At 44.5% G+C, this 26,697-nt stretch overlaps 1 protein-coding gene and 1 pseudogene across 1 annotated transcript; both read left to right on the forward strand.

Moving 5' to 3' along the window:
* Positions 1-1,930: 1,930 nt before the first annotated feature.
* LOC137126380 (carboxypeptidase N subunit 2-like) lies at positions 1,931-5,279 on the forward strand (annotated as a pseudogene).
* Positions 5,280-5,909: 630 nt separating this feature from the next.
* Positions 5,910-19,137, forward strand: LOC137125861 (major facilitator superfamily domain-containing protein 6-like). The gene is made up of 7 exons (XM_067501982.1): positions 5,910-6,194; positions 7,204-8,716; positions 11,356-11,453; positions 13,403-13,564; positions 13,682-13,780; positions 14,042-14,322; positions 16,988-19,137. Exons 2-7 carry the CDS (start codon positions 7,206-7,208, stop codon positions 17,195-17,197), a joined length of 2,361 nt encoding a protein of 786 aa, XP_067358083.1. The 5' UTR covers positions 5,910-6,194; positions 7,204-7,205; the 3' UTR covers positions 17,198-19,137.
* Positions 19,138-26,697: the final 7,560 nt, after the last annotated feature.

Here is a 26,697-nt window from a genome sequence, read left to right on the forward strand (position 1 = left end):
TACCCTGCTACATTGTTACAATACTGTTATTACTACTACCTGCTCTGCTAAATCCCTACTACTACTTCCGCACTGCAAAGAGTACTGCTGCTTCTAATACTACCTGTACCACTACTACTTGTACTAGCTCATGTCAACTAGTACTGCACTGTCCTGTACGAGTACTGTTACCACTGCTGCTACTTCTTGTGCTACTGCGGCTACTGTTGGAATACTTTGTAAAGTACTTTGTACTTGATACTACTACAATTTCAAAGGGAAAATTAACTTTTTACTTCATTTATTTCAGTAACAACTTTCTTCAGATTCAAGCTTTTGACTCAGAAAAACGTGACGCCTTGTTAAACTAAACAATATGATTATTGTTTATTGTTTGGTTTTTATTGTTTACTACTTTTAAAGTCGACACTAATACTTACTCTTATAGAGGGATGCTGGTACTTTTACCCAAGTAAATGATGAGTCCAGTACTGCTGCTTGATGCTGTCCGTGAACATCACTTCCCCTTTGCTGCGTCCCTTCACACAGGCTTGTTCTGCCTCCTGCTGGTCACTGGTCTAAACTACAGGTGCAATGCTGCACCTACGTCACGCCGATGACGTCACGGCAGCCTCAACCTGCGTAAAAAAGGTGAGAAAAACTAACACATGATGATCACAGCTCGATCTGATTACATTTAGACATTCAGTGATTTAATATTAAGAATATTGTAGATACATTATCTACAGGCTATGCCCAACAATTTGGACACATCTGACCTTGTAAAACTACATGTGCACTTCTTGCCAACTTCTGTATTTCCTTCATTGGAGGACAATGCACTCAAAGCTTTTTTTGGACAATAATTTTGTATTGATCATCTTGAGTACTGTAAATCGATTTGCAAAGCATTGGGGATAATAATGAATAAATGTAATGGAAAGAGCATGAAACAATAAGAATATAAAGGAAAAAAAAGAAGAAATCAGCAGACAGAGTGAGTCCTCCTCTGCAGCCTCAGCAGGCACGGAGAGGTAATCCTCATCCACGGGGATTAACGATTAGCGTCTTCATGTGCCTCTCTGTCAGGGTTTGTGTCTTACTGTAATCCTGCTGCTGTCTCATAGTCTGACGGGTGAAAAAGCTGGTAGCAATGCAGGCAGCAAAGGTCTGTTTCTCAGACACTGAATCTGAGTACGGTAAAGTACTAAAATGTCCTGCTAAAAGTGCTAAAACCTCTTACAAACTTCCAGTAATCGCTGCTGGTATTATGCAGCACAATTATCCAGGGCAAGTCACACGCTGCCACGCAAGTGGATCCCTGCAGACACCCAATATCTGTAAAAGGAACCAGCATCAGCACTGTATCATCACTGACACTGAGGGGATGAAAAATCAAGTCCAAGCTTCAAATGGCTCAGCTATTGGCCAATATTTCGATCACTCTGAGTTTTTCTTTCCTTGTCTGATTCGTCTTCCACGACCATGTTGTGCGACTTTCTGCATAAGCATGAAGAGAACGACCAACGAGACGTATGAGTTTCATTATCAAACTGTTGCTGCTGTTGTAAAATATTTATTCAATTCACCGTTAACGTTTCATGTTTATTCAGCACTGACAATATGCAGAATTAGTACACGCAGTACACGCAGGAGTCTGTTCATTTATTTTTGCACTTGATGTTTTGATGCTGCATGTCAAACCTGTGAACTGATGTCATTTTCTTCCATTTTCCGTTTGGACCCGCACCTGAATACATGCAGGGCCGAAAACACAACCTTTGGCCTCTAAATAAAACACAGAACAACCTGCAGATCAGTCAGTTCAGACCTTCTAATGCTTTGCTCTGTGGCCCAGTTTGACTTCAATCTCTTAAACCCCCCCACCCCACCCCCCACCCTGCCCACAAACCAGCCCAGCACTACGCCGTGAATAATTGACCGGCTCGTCCTCGCTGTGCCCCTTTTTCTCATCACTTCGTCTTTGTGCTGTCTCTCGTCAGGTTTCCAGTTCCGTGACTGGCTGCCCTCCCTCTCCTCCATCATGTCCAGTTTCCACCCGCTGCCACCTGGATGCTGACGCCTGCGAGCAGGTAAACAGACGCAGGAGCAGCAGCTGGTAAGACAAAACCCTAACGAGGGGACAGGCTGTTTCCAGATTGTCCTGTTTACATGCTGACTTCTTAACTCAGGAGACAGGAAGCTACATAACTGACACCTCACATCTTGTGAGTTACATTTATGGTGCTATGGAAAAGAGCTATTCCTCCTTTGGATGTGCTCCTGCTAACAAAATGCAAAACCTCCGATGTTTTCAGCGATTGAGTTCACTGTCAGACTGTCCTGAAAGTGTTCTGCTTCATGTGCTTCCATGACGTGTTCACGTCATTTAACAACAGGCCACCTGTCGTTTTGTCATTTAGCCGTTGCCATTATGCAGGATGAGTGTTTATTGACCGGATAGACAGTAATTATTGATGTAATAACATGCTAGTGCAGTGTTTTAGTAGGTTGGAGTGGAGCGGATGGTCGCTTTATTTACAGCATTGCATCATAATCTGTACAAGTCTGTTAGAACCATTTAGTGTAGTTCAAAGTTTATAGCAGCATTAAACATAATGCTGGAACAATGAACAGGTACTTCAAAGTTTTATTTGGGTACAGCAACTGAACTGTCCACCGTTGAGTGTAACATGGTCATGTTCTATTAGTGCCAGCAGTGGAGCAGTGGAACTTCAAGACAGGTTGATCCACACACAGCAGAATGCTTCCAAACGTTCCACAAATAGCAGCAGTGAAACCTGCTTTACAATTTGCAAAGTGCTTTAAAAAATGAAAAGATTGAAACAAAGCAGAACTGAGGGACAGTGACATACTGCTAAAATGAGATGAAATGACACAACTGGTGGAAGTGAAACAAGATGAGACCTATTAAATATTTATGTTCACTATGAGCTGAAGCTTCATCATGAGCAAAATGGATCCAGTCGCTGTCCGATAATCAGGAACGTGTGTCTGTACTGCACATCTGCTGAGCTTTCAGCCACCTGTGACGAGTCCCAGGACTCAAAAAACCTCCCTGTTTAAAGCATCACCGCACTCTTTATTCTGCAGAGCCGATGTGTGTTGTGATGCCTTCAGGTAGTATCCAGAGGTGTTTGGTCATTCGGAGACGTTCAAGCAGGCACCAGTAATCCACCTAGTCCTTCATAAAACATGGTCCTTGCAAACGTCTTTCTCTGCTCGTTTTCAGGAAGCTGTGGAGTCATGAAGGACTTCCTCTTCCTCCTCTTGCTGGTGACGGAGGCAGCCTGCAGGTCTCACAGCAGCTTGTGTGAACCGGGCTGCGAGTGTCGAGCAGACCTGAAGTACACCGTCTGTTCTGGGGCTCGCTTCACCCAGCTGCCCAGAGTCTCCCCCGCCACCGAACTCCTCGACCTCTCCGACAACTGCATCTCCGTCATCCCCGAGCGCTCCCTTAGCAAGAACCGCAAACTGCAGGTGCTGCTGCTGCAGAACAACAACATCAGCGTGGTGGAGGATGCCGGCTTCTCTCAGCTAGAGTTCCTGAAGAAGCTGGATCTGAGCTGGAACCGCATCTCCACCCTGACTGAAGGCTTCTCCGTCGGCCTTACCTTCCTGCAGGAGCTGCAGCTTGCCCACAACCACCTGACGAGCCTGGACAGCCGCAGCTTCCTGCACCTGGAGGGCCTGCTGAAGTTAAACCTGACTAGCAACACCATCCACACCATCCAGGTGAGGTCGTTCTCCTCCATGAGCTCTCTGCGGCAGCTGCACCTGGAGGACAACCAGCTGATGTCTTTGAGGAACGGGATGTTCTCCATGCTGCGCTCCTTGGAGGTGCTCAACCTGGCTGGAAACCGGATTAGGGAGACGGAGATGGGCATCTTCAAGCCCCTCACCAGCATGACGTTACTCAGCCTGGCCAACAACCAGCTGTCCACCGTCTATTTCAAGACCTTCCTGAGCATCCACACGTACAGCACCCACGTCCTGCTGAAGGGGAACCCCTGGAACTGTGACTGTGACCTGCAGAGAGTTTTCCAGAAACTGCAGAGCATCCAGAGGCTCTTCCTGGATGACTACTACAACCTGACCTGCAAGGCACCGCCCGTCCTGAATAAGTACCGTCTGATGGAGGTGGACACGCAGCTGTGCATCGCCGAGACTGTCACCGTGCTCATCATCACCGCGACCGTGGTGATCACCGTGGTGGCCGCCATGCTGATGGGCGAGAGGATGAGGAGGAAGGAGCAGAAGGGGAAGCACTGGACGCAGCAGGCAGAGCTTTCAGATGAGTCGGACTACTGAAGCGGTAGCAGTTCATTTTCTCTGTGTTGTTGTAGTGGTTTGCTTTTTGCGCCCTGAAATTGGACTTTTAGGCAGAATATCAGGAACTTTGTGGCTTAAATTCCCCATGAACATCTGTGCGTGTGGAAAGAGATTTCAGATTTTGTGTGTCTTTAGGGCAGATCTTGGTGAAAGCGTTTGCCATCTGCTGCACTGCAAAGCTTCACAACAACTCATTACCCGGTCACCCGGGAACTTCTCTGGTTTGTTTGCTGTACAAACTAAAATGAGTAGAAATTATAATCGGCTGCAGGTTTTCTGTTTACACTGAAGATGTTTTTATGCAAGATTGTCACAAGTTTAAAAAAGGAAACGTGATGGCGAAACAAGCGGAAACTGAATATTGTCATGCTAGAAGCAGAAAAAAACTCAAATAGTCTAAGAGGCTTAACTGGTGTGAATGTGTGTCTGCCTCAGTAAATATTCCATAATATTACAGCAATGTAGTTTTTGTATAGTAACCTTTCACAAGTACACATATTCCTGCAGTAAGTGCAAGTAATGTTTAATAATAAAATACAAATTTTCATGCCTTTACATTATATTGATTATATGTGGAAGGTGTGTTACAGTATATGAGCTGCTCAGTCTGGCGATGAATGTTCTTTGTGTTCATTTCAGGTTTTATTTTGATAGGATAATATCGCCTCGAGTCAAGTTTAGTTTTTCTGTGTCTCATTAAAATGATTTACTGGAATGTTTGTGTATGTTTTCCCTGTGATTACAGGAAGTTTCCCCTTTACTTGACACACTGGAGAGGTTTAGGCGGAGCCGCCGCGTCAACGTGTTGGGATTTAGCACAGAAAATGACTGAATATTGACAAAATAAAAGCATAACATTTTTCAGCAGGAAAATATTTTTGAGGATTTTAACTTGCTTAGCAAATATACAGAATCTGGATGGAAATATGCTGAAATAAATATGGAACGTGAGCCCATCTCTCTTTTCATTATCATCACTTTGTGTTATTTTTATAAATTAATTGCTTAATTGTTTGGTGTAAATAAATGTCCAAATAGTAGAAATAATTACCCAGAGCTCTAAAATTTTAATTAGGATTTTTGTATTTGATATATTTAATATAAAATATATGTGCAATAGATACAGTTTTGCCATAACGTTTAGTTTTGAAATTAGTGTGCTGTTTAAATTACAAAATTAAATGAATGTTTATGATTTTTCACTGTAAAAAGCCAGACTTTGTGTACGTGTGTGTGTGTGTGTGTGTGTGTGTGTGTTGATGAAGTTTAGATGTCTGCAGAGGGACACGTGTTACTTTAGTAACTCTGCCAGATTGATGCTAATAGGACTTTTTTAGTGAAGTATTAGTGGAATACAATTTGGAACATGTTTTTCTTTTTTTTTTGTAAATATTTGAACATGTACATCAGTAAAGAAATGATAGTACTTGGCTGCTTTGTAACCAAGTGCAAAAGACGCACGTAAATATGATATAATATAATATATTTTAGTATAATATAATATAATATAATTAGTATAATTCAATACGGTGTAAGCTAATATGTTTAATTGTGAAAAGGTTGGCCGGAAGCTGTAACATCCAAAATGGCGGATTGACGGTTGATGTCACTCTCAGGACAGGTGGAAGCTCCGGTTTGTTGAGCTGCTGTTGTTCTCAATACAAAGGCAGCGGAGCCGGGAAAACTGTTTGAATTCGCATCAAAATAATAAAAGCTAGAAAACTTTTACAGGATTTTTAAACATCTCCCGCTAAATGAAGCAATAATTACGAGGGGTTTTGCTTTGAAAAATGTCCGACCGGAGGGAGAAATTGAGCAGAAACTGCGCCGTCATAGTTTAATTGGAGCGGTAACCTGAGCAGGTAAGAAAATGATGTGGTTTGTCTTCAAGTGTAGTTCGGGTCTCACTTGAACGTGAGCGCTTCTAATATGTTGAAATAGTTACATTTATATTACAGGGGCTCAACGAGAGAAGCCGTGACGTTAGAGTCATTTTCGTCCGGTTTAAAGCCGGTTGATCTCGTTTTTTAAATGGGCACCGAGGCTTTAGACCATTTGCTAATTTCCGCCCTAAAAATGCATTGAGTTTGGTTTGTTTTACGTTCAAACCAAAGACTAGTTCTGCCCGAGACATCAAGTACTTCCGCGTAACAGCGCCAGTGACAGTCAGTGACGGGCAGATGCCAAACTGGGGTCCGAGGACCTCCAGTGGTCCCCGGAGGATCCGTGAGATTCAATTGTCTGTAGCACAGTACATTTACTGCGGGAGCCTGCGTGCTTGATTTTCCGATCGCTTTTAAAGCCCTCGTGGGTCAATGAGACCTTCAAACGGTGTCAGCCAGGACCCAAGTCCACATAAAAAAAAACTAACAAACACTGCATTTATCTTGGAGGATTCAGATGTGATTAGCTTCTGTTTACTTGGATCCATCAGTGAGAAGTTGGAAGATACAAAGGTGCTTTGTTTTTCTCCAGAACCGTCCTGCTTCTGACGGAGCAAACACACCTGATGTTCAGGGATAGCTGCAAAACTTATCAGGGCAGTGCAACTGACAAACCTTTAAAGAAATATTTTTTGGTGATGTTAATATAAAAACCATGAGACCAGGTTAAGATGAAGGTGTTATATGTCTGCAGTATGTAAAGCAGACAGATTAATAATGACAGAGGTGCTGGGGAATCTTGAGTATTTGTAGTCCTCTCTCACAGTAAAGCATTACAAAGTCAGGTTCGGTTTCCTGCCAACTATACATTGAGTGTTTCGAGCAGACACACCTGCCAGCTGTAGGATTCATTCAGCATCGTGTGGTTATTGTCAGCTTGTGCCTTCACTCCCTGCGGCAGCTCTCACCTTATTTTCTTATTTTCTAGATATGGCAGCTGACGACAAAGTTGCCATTCTGACGGAGGACGAGGAGGAGCTGAAGAGGAGGTACGTGTTGGCCGAGCCGTTCAACACCTTGTCCACGGAGGGGCAGGCGGGTGTCCCAGTGACGCCTGCGCCCATCTCGGACGCTCTGCCTGAACAGCCGCCCAGCTCACAGCCAGACTCCATCGACTGCTGCGAGAGGCTGTGCCTCCGTATCAACAGCCACCTGCTCATCTCCAAAATCTTCTACTTCTTCTTCTATGCCGCCTACGGCTCTCTGCACCCTCTGCTGGCCGTGTACTACAAGCAGCTGGGCATGTCGGCCAGCCGCAGCGGGCTGCTCGTCGGGATTCGCTACTTCATCGAGTTCTGCAGCGCCCCCTTCTGGGGCGTGGTGGCCGACCGCTTCAAGAAGGGAAAGATCGTCCTGCTCTTTTCTGTTTTCTGCTGGCTGGTGTTCAACTCCGGCATTGGTTTTGTCAAACCAGCTGAGATGAAATGTGTGGAAAAAACTACGACGACGGTGGCGCCCACAGTGACGGCTCTACCTCACGGTAACGTCACGCATCAGAGCAACTCCACCAACCACACCAGGAGGCGCCGAGGTCTACTAGACCTCGATGAGCTTTTCGATCTCGATCTGGACTTTGACTTCAGTGCGCTCAACAGGCATGAACGAAGCGTCGACACCAATGACACTGGAGCTGCTTCCAAGCCAACTAACACCCCCCAACTTGCCCCAAACACCACTCTGTCTACCACCACCTCCACTCCTGCTCCAACCAAAACCAAGGAGTACCAGATCATCTTCAACAAGGACCAGGTGGAGACCATCTTTCTGCTCATCCTGCTCGTCGTCATCGTGGGGGAGTTCTTCAGCGCCCCTGCCGTCACCATCGTGGACACCGTCACCCTGCAGTACCTCGGTAAAGCCCGCGACCGCTACGGCCTGCAGAGGATGTGGGGCTCACTGGGCTGGGGTCTGGCCATGCTGCTGGTAGGAATCTGGATCGACCACACTCATGTCGAACCCGTGATTGACGGCATTGGCTGCACCCCTCCCGACTATCGGCTGCACAACTACCAGATCGCCTTCATTGTTTTTGGAGTCCTCATGGGCGTAGCGTTTGTAGTGGCTACTCAGTTTTACTTTGAAAAAGGTGGCAGCTACCGACAGGAGCTTCCAGAGGGTGAGGTGGAGCAGATGGACAGCCCAAGGTCGATCCCAGAGTCCAGCTCTTCAGACCAGACGCCCACCAGCTCAGAGGCTGAGAAGGAGTTCTACTACAGCGATCTCCTGAAGCTTCTCTGCAGTGTTCGCTACAGCTCCATACTGTTCGTCGCCTGGTTCATGGGCTTCGGCTATGGCTTCGTCTTTAGCTTCCTGTACTGGCACCTGGAGGACCTGAAGGGGACGACCACGCTGTTCGGCGTCTGCTCTATCCTCAGCCATATTTCAGAGCTTGCCGCCTACTTCACCAGCCACAAGTTCATCGAGCTGGTCGGACACATCAGGTAAGACACACACCTGGGGTACCGGTTTGTTAGAGTATGACTGGATAGAGCTCAGCAGAGGGGGCCTGGTGGTTCAGTGGTGGAGCATTGAGTTTGGGATGCAGAGGGCAGCGGGTTCGAATCCCAACCCCCCAGGTGTGGTCCCACCCAGCCACCAAGGGCAACCTTGGTGCCCAGACAAAGAAATGGGAGGGTTGCGGCAGGAACATGTCCGCCGTGGCGACAAGCCGGAGCCGTTGATTTGTGTTGGATAGAGCTCAGTGACAGGGGCAGGTTTAAGTCCACATTATTAATTCTACATATTATTGCCACCATACCAACTAATTGTAGTTCAGTAAACAGCAGCACTAGAAGAACCTACGTTCACCAAGGCTGCAAAACCTTCATACATTTCTTATTTTATTACATGATATTGAACAATTCCTCTTGACCTTCATCAAAATACACATTCTTACGTTGATAGCAAGTTAAAATAAACACAAAAAACTCTAAATATTTCTAATCTAAAGAATTGTCAAATATATCATGGAGGCCAGTGCTGTGTCCCCATATGTTTTGTTTTTTTTAACAAATCCCAAAAGATTCATTTTACTGCCATAAATGAGTTTTTGAGATGCTAGAATCAGAGAATATTTGGATTATTTGTATATATTTTTCTTGACTGAAACATTGAATGGATTGTACTCAATAACAGTTGACTGATCAAATCAGCTCTAAGTGAAACGATTAACACTAATTGGTAGAAGGTAAAACCTGAGCACAGTGACTGATGCTCAGAAATGTCCAGCATGTTCTGTAAATCTCCCTCCAGTGCAATCTGATAATACAGTACTCGAAGTTTGACTTCATCGGAGGACATAAGTACATTGATGGTTATCAAGTGCTACAGGTCCAGCAGCAGCAGCAGCAGCAGCAGCAGTGAGTTGTATCCAGTGTCAGAGTCAGTGGGGAGTGAATGTCCCTCTGAGAGACAGTGCAGCCATTGATGCTCAGCTTTTCTGTTGGAGCAGATTCGAGGCTGGACCTCGCAGGCAGCGGGGACATTTGAGAACGTGGTGTTAGATTTCAGGCTGCCTCAGTCCGCCACATAAAACACACAACGTCCCTGCTGTTGACGAGGAGATGCAACTGTCCTACTGGATGAGGCTCAGGCTGATCAGTACCTACAGACCCGTGTTAGAGCTTCACAGGCAAACATTTTATTAAATATATTAATAACCTCACAGCTGCCGCGTGTTTTTCTTACTTTTTTATAAACAGTCTGAGAAAACACTGCAAACTGTGATATTTACTGTAGAAATATAGTTGGAATATTAATGAGCTTTTGAACAAAGGACTTAACGTGGTCGCTCCTTCTAATTTTTTCCAGGTTTACGCAAAAGTAACAGTGTGGCTTCAGACCCTTGTTTAGACAGAAAGCATAGCAGATCCGTTTGGCAGCGTGTATCATCTTCATGTTGTCTCTCTCTGTGTGAGGGTGTGACACAGCTGCTTCTGCAAACACACTTCCTGTTTGACTAGAAACTCTGAACCAGAGCAGAGACGAGGGGCTGCAGGTGTCCCCGTGTTGACCCTGTCGGAGTTGGTGTTAAACTACCTGTTTGCAGCCTCAGCTTCGCTCAAGACGACTGATGGCAAATGTCAAACCGCTGTGTTGAGCTCGTACTTAACACCTGGGTTTAGATTGAACGTGCCATCTTTACATCATTTTAAAAGCCAGTATTCAAATCCAGAGTAGAGAACAGATTACATGTGCGTGTGGTTTCTGTAATTTCAAGTACACATTATGCAAAATCAACCATTGCAGAGAAATATTAGAATGGATTAATGTGTAAATGTCAGTGTTGTTGCAACTAGTTGAGACTGATTTTAGATTTCAGGTTAACGTTGTGGAGTGAACACAACTGTATTTAGTGTAAGTACAGTTCTTCATTGCATATGTTCCGGCTGATGTGCAGCACAGAGCCAAGTATAACTGACTCTTTCCTAGGGAAGTATATGTGATAAGCCAGCGTCATGTGATCACAGCCGCCCTTCAGTATATCAGTGTGTGAGCATTATCAGCTTTACTTGTTTGAACAGTTTTATTTTGGGTTTATCATCAGTGGCAGAGTGTTTTTTTTGTGTGTGTGTGTGTGTGTGTGTGTGTGTGTGTGTGTGTGTGTGTGTGTTCACTGTAAAAATAAACTCTTTCATTGCTGATTTCAAAATGTTTACATCGATTAGCTGCCATGTCGAAACACACTCATGCATCACCTGTCTCTGTGTGTGTGCTCAACAAACCTACACAGGTCCTGTAATAATCCCATGTGGTGGTGAAGGGACTGAGTTTGAGGGTGTGTCGTCTTTAGTTCAGGTTGTGTGCTGTGGGAACAAAGATGTTCTCCACATAACAACAGAAAACGCCCCAGTTAGAAAACCACTCTTCACTACAAGCAGTGACAGGTAGAATGAGAGCAGTGCAGCTTCCTGTGTTTGGGATGGTCACACTGTGGCCCCTTTGTAGCTCGTAATAACAATAATAATAGTAATAATTGTGAGACTGAAGTGTCACAAAACTACATGAAAGTGGAAGCTGTGTAGTTCCAAGTGCAAAAATGCTAATTTGAGGACACTCCTGTCCTTGTTTCTCCCCTCAGGGTTCTGTACATCGGCCTGGCCTGCAACACAGCCCGTTACCTGTACATCTCCTACCTGCAGAACGCCTGGACCGTCCTGCCCATGGAGGTCCTTCAAGGTAACATGCTCATTCCTCTCTCTGTGGTGGTGGGGGGGGGGGGGGGGGGGGGCAGGATGTGTGACAGGATGCTTATCAGATAGCGTTTTTCCTCCAGCAGCCTGGTTCAGTGGTCAGAGAGAGACAGAAGTCGAACAGACACTTTACTAAGGCCACAAGTAAATTATCTTTTAGAGTCAATGTGACTTTCACTTTTTGAAGATTTCCACATCTCTGAGATCCCTTACAAATATATGTCTGCAGAGACCTGAACAGTCAAGTAATCTCAGACACTACATGGAGAAAACATTTATTCCTGATACAACAAAAAAAAAACCTTTGTGTCCGCACAGTAAATCTGTCACCTGCCAGATGAGTGAAGGAGAAAATCCTGCTGAAATGTAACTTGAAATGAGTAAATATTTGCAGCAGCAGCAGCAAAGCTTCGTCAGCATTGAGAATATAAATAATGTTTTATCACAAGAGACACACAGAGCGGATAAATCAAGCTACAGTAGACGAAGATTAAGACATTGGACGCAAAAGCCTGTAATAAAAGATACGAGACATGGAAGTGATCAGCGAGGATCATCCTCTTTATGCGTCTGGGTGGTTTGTTTGAGAGTCCGCCCTGAAAAAACACACGACGCCTCTCAGAATAAACAAATAAGAACTTGTTCATTTCCTGCTTTGGCTGTGAAATGATCTGACAATTAAAAGTAAAAAAATCACACGAGTCATAATTTGCATTTCCAGTGTCTAGTATGAAGTGAACAACACCAACGAGCCAAAAGCCAGTGATCTTTGATGCAACAGGAAATACCAGAGCGAGGAAAGTCTGCCTGCTTCAGAAACAAGTGGCACTGCAACCAGCTCTTTGCGAAGGTGTGGTAGTCATGTGACGCGGTCGGGCTCCAGACAGGAAGTGTGAGCATGCTGGCAAAATAAAAGTGTTACTGCTGGTGTTGTTCTCGTGTATGAACATAAAACATAAAAGTAGCAGAGCAGTTGCAGCCCACAATTCCTTTTTTGTTGCAGCAGTACTTTTAGTGGACAAAGATTTGCAGCTCCCCCTAAAGGGCAGAGGTAGAAACAAAGGAGTCAGACACAATTTCCCCTGAACAACGTATTCTTTAAAGAACGTCTTCTGTCCAATCGTTTTTTCCTAGGAAATGTCAATCTGGCAAACTGTACCGATCAGTTCAGAGAGGATCCGATTTTAGCTGATGTGATTCAGTAAAACCGGCCCCGGATTTGAAAACCAATCAGTCACATTAATAGAATAAGAATTTACTTACGTAGCAGTTTCTACATTTGAGCAAAAGACAATTAAACCCAGAACACACATCAATCTTTCATTTATTATTGGAAAACATTATGGAAAACAAACGAGGTATCAACAAATGTTCTGTAAAAGAGATGTAAACCACACAGTGCATGTAGGCGGTACAGTTGTGTTGATTGTCGCTGTGCTGGCGTGTTGTGATCTCGCTTTCGGTGACCCTGACGAATAAAGTGGGAAATTTACAGCTGAAATTTCAGCCAAAACACTTGGACGCTCTGCTGTTCTCTCGGAGATGTGAAAAATTAGTCGCTAGAAAAGACAAAGCCAAACACAAACGACGGGGGACTTTTAATTGTGTAGGCCCCGTTTTAAATTAAGCAATGTGTTGTGTTTGTGTAGCTTAAATATGAAAACAATGCTTTTTTTTTACTACATAAATAGCCATTTTTACAGTTACAATTTATGTGATTTAGTGTGGATGTTTTTTTTTTTACCTGATCCTAATGGATGACATGCAACTGTTCCAACCTAATAAAATGAAAAGGAAATGTTTTTTCTTCAATGTGTCAGTGTATTATGTGAACAGCTCTCAGCTTCATAATGACAGGAAACCAAAACAGTCAATGGCACCAACTCCAGAAGTACCTGTAGCTCTGACCCTTCTCCCTCCTCGTGTGTCCTCCAGGTGTGACCCACGCCTCAGTTTGGGCAGCCTGCATTTCCTTTCTGAGTGCTGCGGTACCGCCAGCGCTGAGGACGTCAGCGCAGGGAATCCTGCAGGGCCTGCACCTCGGTCTGGGCCGCGGCTGTGGAGCCATGGTGGGAGGGGTGTTAGTCAACTATTTTGGTACGACAAGGCGATGGGGCAGGCCCCACGCACACACACACACACACACACACACACACACACACACACTATATTTAAGTTAAAATGAAACATGAATGAACACATCTTGCTTTGCAGGTGCTGCAGAAACGTTCCGAGGAATCGGCATGGCCTCGCTCGTCATCCTCCTCATCTTCTCCTTGATTCAGTGTCTGACTGGAGACTCCGAGGGGGAAGGTGTGTGAAACTCAACGTTCCTTCGTGCAAACACACACTTTACATGTCAATAAAAAGTACTGAGAGATGTTCCAAGCGTGTCTCTTCTGCTTAGTGAAGGGAGATAAACAAGGAGACGCTGTTAGTAGATAATTGGAACTTTATGTCTGAGCCTGATTGTGACTAAGATTCCTTTTGCTGCAGTGGAATCAGGTCAAAATTCTACCTTTAAGACGAGTTGGAATCTATTCTTTCTGATGTCGTCTTCTGTTTGTCTCTCAGAGGACAAAATGCTGGCAGAAAACATCCCCGTCCCATCCAGCCCGGTTCCCATCGCCACCATCGACCTGGTGCAGAGCCAGAACGCCGTCGGTAGCCTGGCCCCGGCCACCGGGTTGCCCGCGAAGAAGACCAAGCACCAGGAGGACCAGGAGGACACGAATCAGCCGGCCTGGGTGATCTCCGGCTCCCCCTGGGTCACCGTCACCTTTGCCATCGTCCAGATCAGAGAGATGATCAAGATGGCAAAGAACAGGCTGCCGTCAGAGACTGAACCTCTGCAGGTGAACACACCACCCTCCAGCTCACGTTTCAAACAGTCATGAGATAGTGATGCTGCTTAGTTATTTTTTTCCTGTGTTTCAAAAGGACTTTATGATTATTAAGGCATGAACGTTTGAGTCGGGCCGGTTTGCAAACAGAATCCAGTGTATTCAATAAAAGCAGCAATTCACATAAATGAAAGGAGAAAAAACACGTGTCTAGTAGCATCAAATGCTCAGAGGACATGATTATTTCAAAAAGTGTGAATGCATTTTTTTATTCTGTGTTTATGAGAGATTCATGTTCGTCGTTATTTATACATCTGACAGCTCATTGTTTAGTCCAAAGCCACAGATAATCACTTTATAGTGATATAAAAATAACACAACTGTTCGTGGGTTAATCCATCAATCAAGTGTCTAATTGTAGATCTGGACAATGTCAGTGCTTAAATCATTGGGAGTTGTTGGAAAACAATTTGTTTCGGTGACATCATGAATTTTGTTTCCCATTGTAAATACATTTAGACCCGGGAAGCACACACACACACACACACACACACACACACACCTGCAGTGTTTGACTGACATTTGTATTATAGCTTACGTTCTAAGGTGATGTTCAAACAGCTGCAGTGCAAATAGAGGTCATATCACATTAACATACTGTTTACATCTAGTGTGCGTGTGTGTGTGTGTGTGTCTTTGACTGTGTGGGAAATGTTTCTTTAACTAATCTGAACCTTTTGACGCTTCCTCCTCTAACCGGCTGCCCACACTCACACACACACTGAAGAAAGGTGAGACGTCTATGTGTGCAAAGGTCGATGGAAAACTACAGCGCACGCGTCTGTCTCTGTCTCTGTCTCTGTCTCTGTGTGTGTGTGTGTGTGTACAGGGGCTGTTCTGGGTTTCTTTTGTGTATGTCCTTATTGCATGTGGTGATAACACTGACTCATCTGTGCGTGTGTGTGTGTGTGGTATGTGGGCGTGTACCTGCATGCGTACATCTCAGTGTGTGTCTGTGAAAAAGGCCCCACGCCTCAATCGTGACGTCCTGGGAGGCGCATGAATTACTCCCCGCTGATGTCACCCCTCACCCCCACCGTCTGCCAGCCAAGTTGGAAGTAGAGAGCTCGGTCGTTTGTGTTAGCGTGTTGGCTAGATAGTTATCTCAGTTCTAGTTTGGCTAGTTTTCTATACTTTCTTTTTCCAGTGTGTAACCTGTTTGCCCTGGTCTGAATCAGTGGATGAGCTCGTTGACTTGTGCCATTTCCCCTCGGTTTAGTTTCTAACATGGCTAAAATGTCAGGATGTTCCCTCCCCTCAGTGAGTAGGAATTAACGGCCCTGTTTTCAGATGCCATCGCGGAGGAGGTGAAACCATAGTTTAAAGGAAAAGGCTGGTGGTTTGAATGAATTCAAAACCTGGTTTAGTCTTTTTCATCTGTGCCACAGAGCTGCACCACCACCAAAACACTGTAAACACGTGTGTGAGCCACGTCCCTGCACTGGGTGACCGGGAGTCTCTAACCTCCAAAAGGCTGAGAATGACCCTTTTTCTCTTCTCCATTTAGAGCCGTCTGCTTCTTTACTGTTGTGCTGTTCATTTACAGGTCGTCAGGACACTTAGAGTTTCACGCACCAGCAGTTGGATTATGATGGATGCATAGAAACACAGTCCCTTTCTGCTGTCCTTCAAAAGCAATAAACTGACCCCAAATTCATTGTAAAGAAGAAACGTGTCACCTGGTGCAGCACTGTCTCTCAGTGACGTGGCATTAAGTAGTTTCTGGACAACAGTGGAGCTCTACAACACAGGAAGGAGCTAAGTCTGGTTCTGGATTCAGACACACAAGTGATTGCTGGTTTTAGTCTTTTGTTTGTGGGATGTTTCGAAAAATGACCAAAGATTAACAACAACTGGCCTTATCCTTTATGTGGGACTGTGTTCAGGACATGACGTGTTTCCGAAAAAACACGGCTCCACTGAACAACTTCGTATTGTCGGACACTTATACACCATCACACCTACAGTATGTGTTCATGTATTACGTAGCTCATTCTGTGTATCAGATTAATAGCCAATGCTAATTTGCTTCTGCTGGTTGCCGTGCTGTGCATACGGAACATGGCAGCGGTTGCTGCTTAAATTATTAGTAAGGGGAAAACGAGCCATTCGATCTGAGTAAACCAGGGCAGGTTTGAAAATACCCGGAAGTAAAGACGGGCTGATTTAGGTCCAAGACATAATTTGACCTCAATGATCTGCTGTTTACGCAGTAACGTAAAGATCTGCTCAAACCCTTTGACCTTGGTTTTCCTTTTTTTTTAAATTTTATTTATTTTATATATCGGACAAATCATGTACACACCGTTTAAGTCACCACCTGCGTGTGGAGTGTGTCCACTGAGTTGAGACATTCACGTGAGGACGGTTTTATTTATCTTTGTGCAACCAGGTTCAGGACTCTGCTAGAAGCGACAAAGTTCACTTTAAACCAAGTTACTGTGCAATAACCTTCCAGCTAGGTGTCACATTCTGGCTTGGTTGACAGACCGCATGGATGAAACGACTGTTCTGAAACCTTCCTGCATGTTGTTACCAGATGAGTGTTGGTGAATGTGTGATGCAACTGCAGAACTGGCTCCTTGTCTCAATCGCTGTTTGTTCCTCCTGTTGCCAGGTACCTAATGAACAGGCGTCGGCCGAGAACGGGACGGAAAACGCAAGCGATGGCGGCTCTGACCCGCCATCAGCCACGTCACACCCGCCTACGCAACCAAACCCCACCCAGCCGGACCCCACTGACTCTAACCAAGACCAAACCCAGGCGTCCTCAGACAGAGGAGGATCTAAAACCAACCCAGCCTTTACTGAAGGAAGCACAGGCTGAGTACTGCTTTAAAGCAACTACATGTGCATCTTAAAAAGTCTGTGTGTCTCATAAATAATCTGCTGCTGGGACTAAATCATTCCACCACAGTCTCACTTATGTAAAAAAGAGTCGTTAAAACACAGTATTTATTGTAGAAATGTGCTCAGTAATGTCCAACAATATCCTTTAACTCTGGAATCAAGATGCCTCATTGAGACTTTTAAAAAATATTTGAAACTCAGACGAGACTTGATCCTGTGGGTTGTTTTGCAGCAGCAACTCGAGGTTCAAGGTTTGTCACGAAACGCAAGGTGCAAGCAGAGGTGAGCAAATCCAGCGCACCGTGCAGCTCTGTGCACTGTATTCATGTATGTGTCTGTCAATAAGTTGTCTGTTAACTGAATTTACTTGAAAAGTGGTGGAATCTCACAGAATTGTTTATTCGTGTTTTCTCTTTAAAACCAGTGATGACGTTAAGATGCTTTTTTTGTGTTTTTTTTTTTAAATTCGGGGAAATGCTCTAACTAGGTGATTATATTTTCCGCCCCACGCATCATTTTTAATTTCCCAGCATCCTTCTGCATTGGCCGACAGTGTAGCGGGAGTTAAAAACTGCAAATCGCAATTGTTCTTTGCAGGCAAAAAAAAAAAAAAGACAATGTGTTATTTATGAATACAAATTGTTTTATAAAAAATCAAAGATTATGAATAGTAATCTGTGTAAAGACTCACTTCCTGTCACTGGCTTTTTAATTAGGAACATAGAAAATCCATCATGATGCAGGTCACAGCAAGTGCGTGGAATAAGCTAAACAGCAACTTTATGGTGTTTGTGTTGATTTACTTATTTATTAAGTTAAATATACTGAGAGGAAAAAGCATTTTTGTGTTGTGGCTTTGCACCAACTTAATGTACCTGACAGACCCAATCTTTCCTACCAGAAACCTGGTTTAATTAAACTTCAGCTCAGACTCAGTCAAGTCACAGCGGGGACCATCTGTTTCTCCAAAAGATAATTACTCACTGATATTTAAAAGGAATTTTTTTCCAGATCCCCGAAGACTTGCTGATTCTGACGGCCACCTTTGCGTTTGGAAACACGTGGCATCTCATAAAGGTGTTAGATGTGTTGCTTGCATGTGAAAGCAGATGGCAGAATGCTGTTCACCAGCGGACAGGAAACGAAAAGATAAACACACAATAAGTGACTTTATGAAATATGAACAGTTTCTTGCCTTGTTTTTTTAATTGCAAAGCTTTTTTGTGAAAATCTCTGCAGCAGAGTGAATATTAATTTGTCCGGATGGTTGGACAGTGACTTCAGAAAGTGATGACTGCAAAAGAACCTATAATATCAGTGAACTTATATAGGAATTATTGATAATTTTTACAGAATCTTTTTGTTTTTATGCAGCATGGTAGTAAATCCCCAGTGGTCTGTGGCTGCCGTGATGGGAGCAGTTTTTATAAACCAGCATTTTGCTAAATTCTTCAAATGAACTAAACCGAGAAAACTCCTCGTTATTTTCCGATTTCTCTGCTTCCATAGCAAACGTGTGTTTTCCTAAACCCTCGGCACGAGATGGGTGTTTGATTGCTGTATGTTTGTATCATTTGGTGTAGGAGCATTAATTATGAAGTGCCTCTTTAAACATACTGCAAGCCTCTTAATGATCATTATTGTCTTAATTGTTGGGATCTCTTTACCCCACTCCTACAGAAACGGGATTCTGAGGGGGCTTCAGGCCTGGTTGCATTGTTTTTGTATTGAAACTGCCAATTCTCTGTGTCTACTGTCTTTGTTGCTCGTTTCCAAGCCAAACAACGCCCAGTATTCGGGGTTTCCATTGTTGTCTGGGTAAGAAAAGCCTGAGAAACTCTAACGTGTACAATGAAAAGAAGGGGAAGTGTAAAATGTCATATCAGCCCTTTAATAAAATTAAATCGTGTTCAAACATCCTCATGAAATGTCTGTTGTTTAAAAGTTACTTTTACTGTGTTTTCCACTTACAGCGTTGGAGCCTGTTGGGGAGTTTGAGATCAACTAAATCATTGTTTAATTATGAATTAAACAACCTTTCAGTCATTTGTAAATGTGATTTTCACGTGCTCAACTGTTTACATCTGAACTGCGTGAACGTTTTCTGCTCGACAGTGCGCGAGCAGATGGCGCAGTGCAGGTATAAGTGTTGTATTTGTACGCTAAGCATTAAGTACATGTACATGAAGCCTTTACTAGCTGTAAGTACCGACAGCTGTTCACAGCAGCCACTTGATGGCAGTAGCGTCCTGACAGCATCGGCGGATTTACGGCGTCTCAAATGGACTGAAGCAGCCTCCGTGGATGTGTGTGAGTGTGTGGAGGGTTATTGAGGTCGTGGTGCGCCTGCTACTGATGGGTGTGTGTGTGTGGGAGGACAGTAATAGGCTCGCTCAAAAACTAGACGATGCGCCGTCGTAAAATAAAAATAATAAAATCAGGAGCATCTTGGCAAACGCAGCCTGTCTGATATCCACGGAGAGATTTCATCAAGCCCTGTGCTGCTGCTGCTGCTGCTGCTGCTTCGCCTCGCGCGCTGCTTAATAATCAACAGTATAATAGTGTTTTTCTGCCACCGTGTCATGACCAATGCTGCACATGGAGGCTTTTCTTCTCTGACACATCTCGGTGAAAGTGCAGGGAATTACTGCAGTGTTGACCTAGAGACATGTCCAATTACTGCAACAAAGACAGTTGTTTGTTGATCAGCGCGGTGACCCCCCCCCCCCCCCCTTTTTTTTTTTTTTGTTAATTTGACAGGTTTTAGACACGTCCGCTACGTCTTTTCTTCCACTTAATAATAAATTAAATAATCATTTCCACACTTAGTAAAAGAGTAAAATTGATCTTACATGTATTTGTTTGCAAAGCAAACTGCGCCCTTCACACCTGGAAACAAAGGCCACTGAGGTCATTGTCTTCTGTTGTGGTTCAGTTTCCTCTCAGCCAAGGAAACTTATCATCCAACCCAGACACTGACAAATGGGGGTTTTCCTGCTCCACCTTTACACCTCTTTGCCTGGGCGGTAAGTGTTTGGCCTCATCTAGGCCCCATTTTAATAATTGTGCCCGACTATCATCATTGAAAGGCAGAAATATCACGATAATCAGTTGCAGCCAAGTGCTGCCCGGATACAACCTAAAGCTATTTTTAGCTGCTTCTTTTTTTTTTTTTTTTCTTCTTGTTTGATGAAGATGGGAGCCAGACGCTCTCAGGAGGCAGGAACTGTTGTGTCCTGTCCGACCCTGAGCCAATAACAAGGTGTCCATCCTAGCCTGAAGCACCGGGGGAGCTGGGGGGGGATGGAGGGGGGACCAGCAAGCGGACTGCAGCAGTCGTACAGTAATAAAGTGGAGATGAGGTTTGAATAACTACCTGCAATTTTTACACAAAGTTTGCGTCTGAGTTTCATTACGGAGACGCACAAAAAACTAAACATCGAGCAGCGATTTGAAAGAATCGAGTAGAGAAAATCACACAGCGGCTGCAAACTGTTGTTCATACAGTTTATTAGGGTGATGGTCCAAAATAGAGCTTCGGCTTTTTAACAGTCGTGTCTGTGTGAATGTGGCCGGAATCATCTGCACCAGTTTGAAGAAAAGGACAGAAGATGCAAAAATCAGTACTAAAACTGCCCTTTGTTGTGATCAGGCTTTTCTGTGGTAAAGGTCTCTGGGTCTCGACCTTTACTACCGAAATACCAAGAAAACAACGAAAAGCATCAGCTCGAATTTCCCCAGCGCGACCGACACCCTGAGAAAAAGTTTCACTGGCCCCCAAAGAAAGTTTGCAAAACTTCCTTCCGCGAGTTCTTTTTGGAAATGGCCGTGACAGCGCGCGTGTAATATCTCTGAATAGAAACATGCAAAGTCAAAGAGGACGACGGAGTTTGAACGTAGAATGAGTAAGAGCGTCATGCTTTTAGTCAAAGCCGCGCGCGCTCTGTGACCTGCGCACTGTTACCTCTGCAGGGGAAAATGCAGCAGGCTCAGCCGAGCGGGTCGCAGGTTAGAGATCAGACGGGCGCCGCTGACGCCGTTTCACACCCCCCCCCCGTCCCCACCCTCCCCACGGGCGACCCCGGTTAGACCTCGCGACCACAACTCCAGACCACAGCGAGTCCCGTCATTCACACTTCGCCTGGACTTCGAAACTTGTGGCTGTCGTGAGAAAACATTAGTACCGGTTTTGGTGGTGGTGGGGGGGTGGCACAGCAAACTCCCCCTTTGGCGCGTGCATCATCAGTGCACCTGTGAACACGAACGTGTCACGACGGGTCGGGTTTACGGGGTAATTGGCAGAAAAATGAAACTTAAAGCCATTTGCTGCCGGAGTTCCCCCAGCTGCCACCTCGCCCCGCGTGTGAACCTCTCGTGCCACAATCAGTGGAGGAACAAAATAAAAAAGAATCATTTCTGAACAATGCAGCTCTTTTAAGGGTCTGGAAACACTGCTGTTTGCATTTACATTGATGTGCAGCCATGTGTGTGTTTGAGGAGGAATCTGTGCTTTGCTTGATAACATTAAACCACGACGGCACTAACATGAATCAATGTTCGGATTTTATACTGGAGTGAGGGTCACAGTACGGTCGCCATCTTGGATTCGCCCCGACCTCAGCAGCTCGCCTAACGCGTATAAGACGGCAGGTCGAACATCACCCCACGAGCTGTTACCTGGCCACACGCTCGTGCTCGTGCTTCCTATTTGATCAATTGAGATTTATCGGGAGGTTTTTTTTTTGTGTGTGTGTTTCTGATTCCCATGGCCACAGTTGGAGGGTAAGTTCCTGTTTGACCCCTGATCAGTTCATCAGGGTCATCAGGGTCATGTCCTGTCCATAAGCGTTAGGGGACATCTACACTCCTATTTATGGAGACATTCCTAAAAAATTTCCCCGCAAGTGTCATAGAAACAAAACGTCCGAGCCAACATACGGACGAGGGACAGAAGAAGTCTTCATTCATGTCCCCTGGAAATAAAGAAATGGAGAATAACTCCGAATATTAAAATGCAACAAAACAGATGAAACGGTGTATTTCATGTCCTCTTTGTGCTTTTGGTCTCTTCACTAGGCACCTCGAACAATAATCATGTCCCTGCTTCACCCCAAGCTTTTAATAGTCCCTGTGGATAATATGCAGTGAGAGTTTGATTCATTGTCAGTCGGAATATTGAAGAACTTAGAATGTCGCCGCCTGAATGCAGCAGTAAAGATAAAGGCTGCTGAGAAAATAATCATTGTTTATTCCTTCTGCTAATAACCAGCTAATTATTCCGTCTCCTCACCAGGAAACAAATCTCACAGCAGCTCTTCCATGTGACAAATGTCTCCAATTACCTTTGTCTTTTAAGAAGTCTTAATCCTGGCCTTCCTCAGGGAACCGTCCTGGGTCTCCCCGTTGTTTAAATCTGAAAAAGCTTAACGATTTGCTTTAGGGGCTTTTACATTGCACATTAACGTGTTTTTTATTTTCTTCGTAAGCACATTACCAAAGTGTTCCACGCCATTCTGTTGGTGTAATCACATTTGGAAATTACACGCATCACCATCGAGAAAAGACATTAACACTTTCATCCACCGGCCACAATGGTAGGTGCCTTCCACATTTTGCCACGTTCCCCAAGCCAACACACAAAATGATTTTTGGAACAAGCAAAAGAGCCTCTGTGGGATTTGAGGACGCGTAGCTGCAGGCTTCGCCGTGAATTACTTACTGTCAACGGTTTAGGACAAGATCAGACCAAAGCTGAGGACGAGCAAATACAAGCAATGATGGACAACACAGCAGGAGAGACCAAAGTGGACATGCGACATAAGACCAAAGTGACTATTATCATTCTTTGATGTGGTTATTGACGGGTTATGTGATAATTAGACATCCACTCACTGAACCGGAGTTATTACCAAGCGAAATGGGATTTTCCCAGGTGACCTCGACATCAGCGACCTCCAGCAAGACGCTGCTGGCAGGTAGAGACCACGAAGAGCCACAGGTACGGGACAAATAAAGGGTTTAAACGAAGCTTGGATTTCACCTGCCGTCGTTTTAGGAGCCAGCTTTCAAAGGATAACTCTGGGCTTTGGGTTTTGTTTTGTTTTTCCGCTTCAGTCTGAAACAGTAACACAGCTTCTGTTTCTTCCCCTGTCAGATGTAAACGTAGTGATGTTGGCATCTGTGTGGTAACTTTTGTTTCCTCAGCCCCAGAGAGTTTCCAAAACTCCACCTGTGCACAAAAGTCGGCGGCAAACCCACGCCACCGAACGGCGTGGCTCGTCTGTGATGAGGATTATGAAGAGTAAAGGATGTGTGCTGTGCAACTGTGACCTTTCCCCCTTTTCCAGGCAAACACCTCCACGCGTTAACCCCCTCCCCCCCACCCCCCCAGCACGGCTGCCTGGACTTCAAAGGAGAGACACTGGCATGGCACCAAAGTCATACGACAGCACTCTGCACAAACTTTACCTTCTCTAACTGCTTCTTTTACATTTTCCACCGGCGGAAACTTCTTGGAAACTGCCAACGTCAGTGCGTATGTCAATTTGCATCCATGATGGTTCCACGGTCACTGCCTCTGATCACTCACTTCCTTTAGATTTTCAAGTCTGGGCCTCTTTCTTTGGACAAAACCCAACTGTAAATGTGACAACACTGCACTGTGTGCTCCACTCAGGTGACAGCTGTGTTTGATATCGTTCTAGTTTAGCATATTTTAATCTCGGGGGGGAAATTCACAAGTGCATATTAAAATCAGCACTACCTCCTCATCAGTGCATCAGTATTTATAATCCAGTAACATATTAAAACTTCTGCACATGTACTTTTGCTTAGTTCAAGTATAGTACTTTTGGTAAATGCAGGACTTTAACTTTAAAGAGAGTATTTTTACACTGGTATTGACTTACTGTAAGTACGTAAAATTCTCCCACCACACTGATAATTTATATGATGATAATAAACGTCTAAGGAAGAACTCAAGTAGGTGTCTAATGAGTCAGAGTGCAGACTAGTGGTGGAGTTATTCACATAGAGCAACACTGCAACAACAAAAAAAAAAAGAGGTAATGAGTTAAAGCCTAATACTTCATGTAGCATCTACATGGTGATCGTAGGCAGCACGATGAAATTATCCTTTAAATGTCATCAGCAAAATGTAGTGAAAGCATCATAAAGTATGCAGAGAAATAGGCAGCGTGGGTCTTAGATCGTATGTGTGTGTATGGTTCATCATGTTGGAGTATTTTTTTATGTTCTGCTTCTATAATTTATGTTTACATGTGTATTATTTTGTGATTGTGTCGTATTGTAATAATGGCTGTTAACTTCTGTTAAAGCACTGGAGTAAAAAGCAGCTCATTTCCCGCTGTGACTGCAGCGAAGTAAAACGTAATAAAAAAAGGAGAATTTTTATTTTTTTTCTGTCCCTTAACTCCCTTTGAAATCTATTTCTGTATAAAAATACACCTTTAGTGTAGTTCTGGGATATGAATTAAATATGTGTCACTCAAGTACTAGCTGTACTGCAGTAATAGCTATAGGAATACAAACATCTGTGGTGGAAGTACATGATCCAGCAGTAGCAGTACAACATAAGCAATAAAAGTTGTTTCAGCAGGACTATGAATAATATCAGTAGAAGTAGCACCAATAACTGTAGTATTAAAAAGAACAGTATTAGCACCACTGGGTAAAAATAGTTCTATTGTGACCATATTAGTAGTCGTGAGGTTATTTTTATACTTTCTGTCTATTAGTTATTATTCACACTTTAAATGGAAGTAGTAGATTTTAAAGATAGCAGGTTATTATTAGAGGTACTTTGAAAGTCATAATCGTAGTATCTTATCTAACTAAAGTGTACAAGTGTAGTCGTAGTAGCAGTATTACTTTTATGTGCGACTACATGTTTTATCTTTTTCTCTTGTACTTTCTGTCTGTAACAGTTTCTTGCTGCTTGTTTATTAGACGTCTGTAAAGGTGTTGCTTGACTAAAATGCAGTATTGCTACTGTATGACGAGTATTTTCAGCGTGGTACAACACTGCTGAGCACTGCTGCTGCTGCTGGTCGAGCAGGACAACAGGGAGACTTTTTGTCCCGGGCCGGGATCAATCGCTCCATAGATGACGCCCACCCAGCCAGGCCTCTCCGTGGGCGGCCGGTAGCCCGGCGGGCCGGCCCCGCCCGGGCCCTCCTCCGGCCCCCGCAGCACAGCAGGAGGGATGCACTTTACATCTGAAAGCTTTCAGCTGACGCTCCAGTGAACTTTACAGCCAGTGGAGGGGAGTGCGGAGCGAGGGAGCCAATCACAGAGGGGAAGAACCCAGTCTCCGTTCCAGCATGACCTCTGAACTGTGAATACCCTGTTCGGGCACTGACACCAGGGGCATGATGATCATGTAATGATAACAGTCCTCGTGTAGGTGCCAGTTTGCAGAATATTCCTCGTTTACTTCTCGGGTTCTCGCACATGATTCACCCTCAGACAAGTTGTCTTTCTGAACTTTTGCCACTTTAACATCCTTAAATTCTCCCCAGTCTTCAGCTGACTCTCCAGTTCTGGGGGGTTTTAATAGACGTCTCTCTGTTTTGGAAAATCTCTTACTTTTTTCTTTGGCATTTAATGAACCACACAGCTTCGTACGGTGCCGTCATACAGCTTAGAACTGAAAAATAAGGGAACCCAAACCCTTCGGCGGCTGAAGCTCTTACATTTTAACAGCGGCAATGACTCGCAGTCGTAATTGAGCCCTTTGCTCGTATCTGACTTGTTGATTCAGACATGAATCCACGTTTCCATTTCAGCCACTTATGGGATTCAAATCAGCGGTCAGCCACAGTCAGGACATTCACGTTCCTATTTGCATTTTGCTCACTTTTGGGAGCAGAAGGGATTTCCAGGAAGTCCCCTTCACTTCCCACCTGGATGAAATGACTGGGAAGCACTGGCCAACACAAACGGGAATTTTAAACGTAATGACATAAGAGAGATGTTAGCAGGAAGGAAGACCAGTTAATATTCACGCCTACGGGGCCGATGGTTCAATTCCTTGTTTGGTTTAGGAGAAATAAAACAGGGCATAATACAAATCTTTTATACGGCCTCTAATTATATTCTCACATTAAACGAGCTCGTGCTTTGCACAAAACAATGAAGCTCACATGAATTGAAAGAAACGTGTGGAGTTTGCATGTTCAGAGCCTCCATTCATTATCTGAAGAGGGTTATAATCGAGGCGAAGGAAAGATGGGGGGCCTGCATTAAATATTAATGTCAAACAATGCACTTTTCCACGATCTGGCCCGGTCTTCTCTTCCTTCAGTCTTTTTTTGGACCGTTTCAGTTTCGGAACCGGAGCCGCCGTGTCCATAAGTCTCTGTGAAGGTAATGAGGGACCACAGCCTGTGACGCGCTCGTGACTACTTTTCAACTTTTCCTGTGTAGAACCGAGTGCTGCACATCTTCAGCCAGAGC

This window comes from Channa argus, chromosome 4, assembly GCF_033026475.1.
Source record: "Channa argus isolate prfri chromosome 4, Channa argus male v1.0, whole genome shotgun sequence".
NCBI lineage: Eukaryota > Metazoa > Chordata > Actinopteri > Anabantiformes > Channidae > Channa > Channa argus.

What these genes read in the sequence shown, in the direction of transcription:
- LOC137125861 (XM_067501982.1), top strand. Translation starts at nt 7,206, where the DNA reads ATGGCAGCTGACGACAAAGTTGCCATTCTGACGGAGGACGAGGAGGAG. An exon ending in GCCCATGGAGGTCCTTCAAG is followed by an intron (nt 11,454 to 13,402) that starts GTAACATGCTCA and finishes TGTGTCCTCCAG; the next exon opens with GTGTGACCCACGCCTCAGTT. An exon ending in GGTGTTAGTCAACTATTTTG is followed by an intron (nt 13,565 to 13,681) that starts GTACGACAAGGC and finishes CTTGCTTTGCAG; the next exon opens with GTGCTGCAGAAACGTTCCGA.